At 49.6% G+C, this 6,402-nt stretch overlaps 1 protein-coding gene across 1 annotated transcript; it reads left to right on the plus strand.

Moving 5' to 3' along the window:
* Window positions 1-897: 897 nt before the first annotated feature.
* LOC135710300 (uncharacterized) lies at window positions 898-5,784 on the plus strand. The gene has a single exon (XM_065232823.1). It carries the CDS (start codon window positions 898-900, stop codon window positions 5,782-5,784), a length of 4,887 nt encoding a protein of 1,628 aa, XP_065088895.1.
* Window positions 5,785-6,402: the final 618 nt, after the last annotated feature.

Consider the following 6,402-nt stretch of genomic DNA (forward strand, 5'->3'; position numbering starts at 1 on the left):
AGTTCATCTCTTTTTCTCCTGACCGAAACCAACCACACAAGCCAATCAATCAGTCTTTTTCAAGACTAAAAGAGTTTTAACTTTCTGTGGCTAAACCCCTGAACCAGTGACCATTTCCGGATAGTTGGCTCAGCCGTTGCCAGGCGTTGGAGCTCATCGAAGAGGATCCCAGTGCGTGGACATCTTTTTGGTCCTTCGAACCGGATAATTGTTCCGTTCGAAGTGGAATCAACTTCACACGTGCCGTCGCTTTGTTGCGACCTCACCGCTGCTGCTGCAGCATCATCACCGTTGTTCATTGTGAGCAATACAATCGATCGCCGATCGGACGGTGCACCATTTCTGTGGTTTGGTCTGGTGGAAAAGATTTGGACTCTCGTCGCTTTGTCCGTGTACGCGATTGCCGAAAGTAGTATATCGCGTGTGTAAAGAACAATTATCGGAGATCGGAGACTGTGAAAACTCCGTAAAACCTAGAAAAGTGGACAATAAAAGAAAGCGCATTTGAACGCGCAAGTGCGTTAGTGGTTGGATTCGTTTCGTGGGTTTGATCGACAAAACCCACACCTCAACTGCTGTCGTTTCCAGGTTTGGCCGTCAAAACCTGTGCCGTCACGTTTCCTGGTTTGGGCGACAGAACCTGTGCCATCACGTTTCCAGGTTTGGGCGTCAGAACCTGTGCCATCCCCGTTTCCAGGTTTGGGCGTCAGAACCTGCGCCATCGATTGTGAGTTGGGTGCTTGGGTTGGCGTGTCGACTGGTGAGTACGCTACTAGAGTAAGCAAGTTTTTCGGATTTTGATTGGAGGAGTGGACTGGCATCGATTTTTAAGAATTTGGCTTGGGTTGTGGTGGTAATTGGTGGTCTGTCTTTCACGTGACGATCTCAGCAGGCGATATGACGTCGCTTCGGGAACGGTCAAAGGCAGTGAGCGTCATTACGGACGCAATACAGACCATCGAGAACTTCGTCAATAATTACGATGCCGAGGTCGATCGAGACAAGATCGACTCTAGATTGAGTAGGCTAGATGTATTATATGATCGATTTACTAGCGCTTCAATTGAGTTGGAATTGTTAATGGATGAAAAAGCCGAGACAAAGGGTACGTTTATCAAAAGCCGCAATGAAATGGAGGACAAGTACTACAAGTTGCATGACTTCCTCACCGCAAATAAAGTGAACCGCCATATTGCTGCTAATGCCTTTCAGGCTTCTACATCTGTAGTGCGTTTGCCAAAAATTGATTTGCCAACTTTTGATGGCGAGATAGACAATTGGATCCCATTTTATGATGCTTATCGCAGCTTAATCCATAACAATAAGGGTTTGGCTGCTGTAGATAAATTCCATTACTTGATGGCAGCACTCAAGGAACCCGTCAAGCAACTCCTTGATACGACTAGTATTACGGGAGATAATTACAGGATCGCTTGGGATTTACTGGTCAGTCGCTTCGATAACAAGCGCCTGCTAATTAAAAACCATATTAACTCTCTTTTCGCCATTGAGCCTGTGAAAAAGGAATCTTCTGCTACCATATTGTGCCTGGTTGACCAATTCGAACGCCATGTGAAAATCCTAACGACGTTGGGGGAGCAGACAGAGCAATGGAGCTCCCTGCTCGTGCACATGGTGTGCAGTCGCTTGAATCAAAGCACTTTGAGGGAATGGGAACGGTCAACAGGTAACGATAAAGAGAAGGTTCCTACGTATGACGAGCTGATTACCTTTTTGAAAGATCAAGCTCGGATCTTGATGTCCTTGAACAGTGGAACCCTGGTACCCTCCCCTCTAAAAGATAAACCCCGTTTCTCTGTTGCTCACACTGCATCCGTTGCAAAATCATACCCACCAAAAGCTTTCAGCTGCATCGTGTGCAATCAACCGCATCGGATTTACGATTGCGAGGTGTTCAAACGGATGTCAATCGAACAGAAGCAAGACACCGTCCGCAAGAAGAAGCTATGCTGGAATTGCTTATCATCGAGTCATCTCAGCCGTGACTGCTCCTCCAAACCCTGTCGGAAGTGCAACGAAAAACACCACACACTTTTGCATTCTTCCTCCCCCAACGATCGTTACACCCAACCCCAAGTCAAACCACCTACTGGAAATCTACAATCCACCACCTACACCGGAAGTGGAGCCGTGGTCCCGGCATCACTGTCCACTCCAATTCCACCATCACCACTCACCTCGTCCGCCACCCACCAACCTCTCACCAACGCATTAGCTGCAGCAAGCTCTTGCACCACCACCTACTCGACTGTTCTGTTATCCACCGCCGTGGTAAAGGTCCACGGCCCGTCGGGGAGATCTACATTTGTTCGAACCCTGTTGGACTCCTGCTCTGAGTCAAACTTCATCACCGAAAGAATCGTTCAACTTTTGGGATTGAACCGACGAAAGCAAGCTGCAATTATCGCTGGAATGGGTGGCTCTACTGTCAGCAGTACTTACTGCACCGTAGCAGATTTCAGTTCTGTTAATTCCACCTACTCTAACACACTGACGTTCAGCATCCTCTCCAAGATCACCAACGATCTGCCCTGTCGGGCAATCGATATTTCGCAATGGAACCTCCCTCCTGAGGTAGTCTTGGCAGACCCAGATTTTGCTTCGCCGCAAAGGATCGATATGGTTATCGGTGCTCAGCTGTTCTTCAGCCTTCTGCAGGAAGGACAGATCCCAGTAAATGCTGGTCCTTTTGAACACCAGCCTATTCTCCAACGTACCGTGCTCGGATGGGTAGTAAGTGGCCTTGTTGCCATCGATACCGCTACCCAAGGACCTGAGCGAGTCGCTCTGTTGTGTACCACCGATGACTTGGACCAACAACTGACTCGATTCTGGGAAGTCGAGAGTTACCCTCAAAGCCGTGGACTGTCTAAGGAAGAATTAGCTTGCGAGATGTACTTTTCCGAAACCACCACCCGCGACGAATCAGGCCGATTCGTTGTACGCCTGCCGAAGAAAGAGCACGTCTTGAGTCAACTTGGTGACTCCGAGATCGAAGCCCTTCGCAGATTTCAATGGATGCAACGTCGACTCAGCAAGAACCCCGATTTGAAGGCCCAGTATGTAGACTTCATGGCAGAGTACATAGAACTTGGCCATATGGTTCCCGTAGACCCATTACAAGACAAAACCCATACCCGCTCGTTCTATCTTCCCCACCACGCCGTGCTCAAGCCGAGCAGCACTACCACTAAGTGCAGAGTCGTTTTCGATGGGTCCAGCAAGTCTTCTACGGGAATCTCTCTCAATGATTGCCTTATGGTGGGACCGACTGTTCAGGATGCATTATATGCTATCGTCATCAGGTTCTGCATGTATGAAGTGGCTTTAGTTGCAGATGTAACCAAGATGTATCGCCAGATGTGGGTACATCCTGACGATAGGCGTCTTCAGCTCGTGTACTGGCAAAGCAGGACTGATTCACACGTCCATCCCTACGAGCTGACCACGGTAACATACGGCACCGCATGTGCGCCGTATCTAGCTACTCGGTGTCTACAGCAATTGTCCTACGATCACTCGGCGAGCGAAACCGATGCTGCAGCACGAATCGGTAAGGATTTCTACGTGGACGATTTCCTCAGCGGTGCTGACACTGTGGAAGAAGCAACTCAGCTGCGTTCTGGAGTGCAGAGCATCCTCGCGTCCGCAGGGTTCGAACTTCGAAAGTGGTCGTCGAATTCATCCGAAGTGTTGTCACACATCCCGGACAACCTGAAGAATGATAGGCCAATTGTCGCAGTTGATGACATTCAAGGCTCCGTCAGCACACTCGGTCTGCTGTGGCACCCTGAATCGGATACCTTCCGGTTCAAAGTTCCTGAGCGATTCTCTGATAATCCGATCACGAAACGAATCGTGGTCTCCGATATGTCCAAACTCTTCGACCCATTGGGTATCTTGGGTCCGGTGATCATCACAGCCAAAGTGTTTGTCCAACAACTTTGGAAGTTGAAACTAAGCTGGGACGAAGAGCTTCCCAATGCACTCTGTACCGTGTGGGAAGACTACAGACTTGGTCTGGCTGCTCTAGGAACATTTTCCATCTCTCGTTTGGTCAAAGCTCCAGGCGCCGGAGACAACGTGCAACTTCATGGGTTTTGCGATGCATCCCAAAATGCTTACGGAGCTTGTATCTACTTGAGAAGTGTCGGAAGAAGTGGTGTCGTCACAACCCGTCTCCTAACCGCCAAATCCCGAGTATCTCCTATCCAAACCTTATCAATTCCCCGGCTAGAGCTCTGCTCTGCTGTCCTCCTCAGCCAACTGTACCAAACTGTTATGTTAAGCCTCAACATAAATGCTAATGCTTATTTTTGGTCTGACTCTTCAATCACTCTCCACTGGCTGTACAACCCACCGTCCAACTACAACACTTTCGTGGCAAATCGTGTCGCGGAGGTGCAGCGACTCACTGAAGGAGGCACTTGGAATCACGTCGCCGGTCTGGAGAACCCGGCCGATCTCATCTCGAGGGGTGTCGATCTCTGCGAGCTCGTCAACAACGCACTATGGTGGAAGGGTCCACCGTGGTTAACGTCCGATCCAGCGGAGTGGCCAAGTATGTTTCCAGTCCAAGACGCCTGTGAATTTCCTCCTGAAGTTCTCGAGGTGAAGCTTCGTACGCTTGCAGCCGTCACTCGATCCACCGAAGCTCCCGACCGCACACTGTTCACCCGCTACTCGACACTAACAAGACTCACCCGCATCGCTGCATATTGCCGCAGATTTGTGCGGTACTGTCGGGCCAAGCTCGCTGGATTCCACCTACAAGCTATTCCGTACCTTACCTCAGCAGAACTCCTTCAAGCACAAGAAGGCCTTGTGAAAGTTGTGCAAAATGAGTGCTTCAGCCAAGAAATCGCTATGCACCTCTATGTACACCTCGAATTGGTTGGCGATCTCAGCTCCGAAGCCTTTATCGCAACGTTGAAACGGTTCGTTGCACGGCGAGGCAAGCCAATTGCCCTGTTCTGTGACAATGCCACCAACTTCAAGGGCGCAGACAGGGAACTCCGAGACCTCTGTAAGCAACTCAACGATCAACAACTACGACTGAAGATAGCATCGTTCTGCGCTGAATCATCCATCCAGTTCAACTTCATCCCTGCGAACGCTCCGACATTCGGCGGCCTTTGGGAGGCCGCAGTCAAGGCTTTCAAGCATCATTTTCGGCGAGTCGTCGGCTTGGAATCCCTGTCAAGCGATGTAATGTGTACCATCCTCTGTCAGATAGAGAGCTGTCTCAACTCTCGGCCACTGACGGCCCTATCTGAAGACCCAAGTGACACGGAAGCCCTCACACCGGGACACTTTCTGGTCGGATCAGCTCTCCAATCAATCCCGGAGCCCGACCTTGCCCAAGTTCCCAACAACCGGCTTTCGCTTTGGCAGGAGGTGCAGCGCAGAACCCAAACCTTTTGGAAACTCTGGTCGACGGACTACCTTCATCAACTACAGCAGCGTTCGAAGCACTACTACCGGCAGCCGAATGTTCTGGTCGGCAAGCTGGTACTCCTGAAGGACGACAACCTACCACCGCTCAGGTGGAGCATGGGTCGAATCGAAACCGTCCATCCCGGCGCTGATGGCCTCGTCCGTGTCGTGACCGTCAGACTGGCATCCGGAGCAGTCTTTGACCGACCGATCGTGAAGATCTGCCTGCTTCCCATCGACGATGACGCAAGATCCACCTCCACTTCCGGCGAAGTGCCTGGTGACCCTGACGACAATGCAGCGCCCGCTGCCAACCCAGATAATTGATTGTGAAGTATTAGTTAAGAAGTGAATTTATTGTTAAATTTTATGAAACACATTTTTCATGGTGGCCGGTATGTCGCGGACAACGCGATGGTCCGAGATACCACTGCACAAGCGACAAAGAACAAACAGAAATCCAAATCTATTGTACCCACACGCCGCACATAATTGTATTTCGCTCTACACTCCACACAGCAAAAAAAAACAAGCATCTACATCACCTAGGAATATCCTCCCGGCTCGATCACTCTCGATCGAGTCGGTAGGTATAAAAGTACCGGCACCAAATTTCACCAAATCAGTACAAATCAAACCATTATAAGAATCACACCCGTTTAATATACAATCAATCTAACACCGCGAGTTCATCTCTTTTTCTCCTGACCGAAACCAACCACACAAGCCAATCAATCAGTCTTTTTCAAGACTAAAAGAGTTTTAACTTTCTGTGGCTAAACCCCTGAACCAGTGACCATTTCCGGATAGTTCGCTCAGCCGTTGCCAGGCGTTGGAGCTCATCGAAGAGGATCCCAGTGCGTGGACACTAAGATTAAGCCAAAGTTTAGTTAAAGTTTATGGAAGGTTTCGTTAAAACTCAGTTAAGTTATAATTAAAGCCAAT

Source organism: Ochlerotatus camptorhynchus, unplaced genomic scaffold, assembly GCF_037179485.1.
Source record: "Ochlerotatus camptorhynchus isolate MF236.1 unplaced genomic scaffold, CSIRO-AGI_Acam_v1.1 ptg000377l, whole genome shotgun sequence".
Lineage (NCBI taxonomy): Eukaryota > Metazoa > Arthropoda > Insecta > Diptera > Culicidae > Ochlerotatus > Ochlerotatus camptorhynchus.

Excerpts from the sequence above, each read along its gene's own strand:
- LOC135710300 (XM_065232823.1), top strand. The coding sequence starts at position 898 with ATGACGTCGCTTCGGGAACGGTCAAAGGCAGTGAGCGTCATTACGGAC.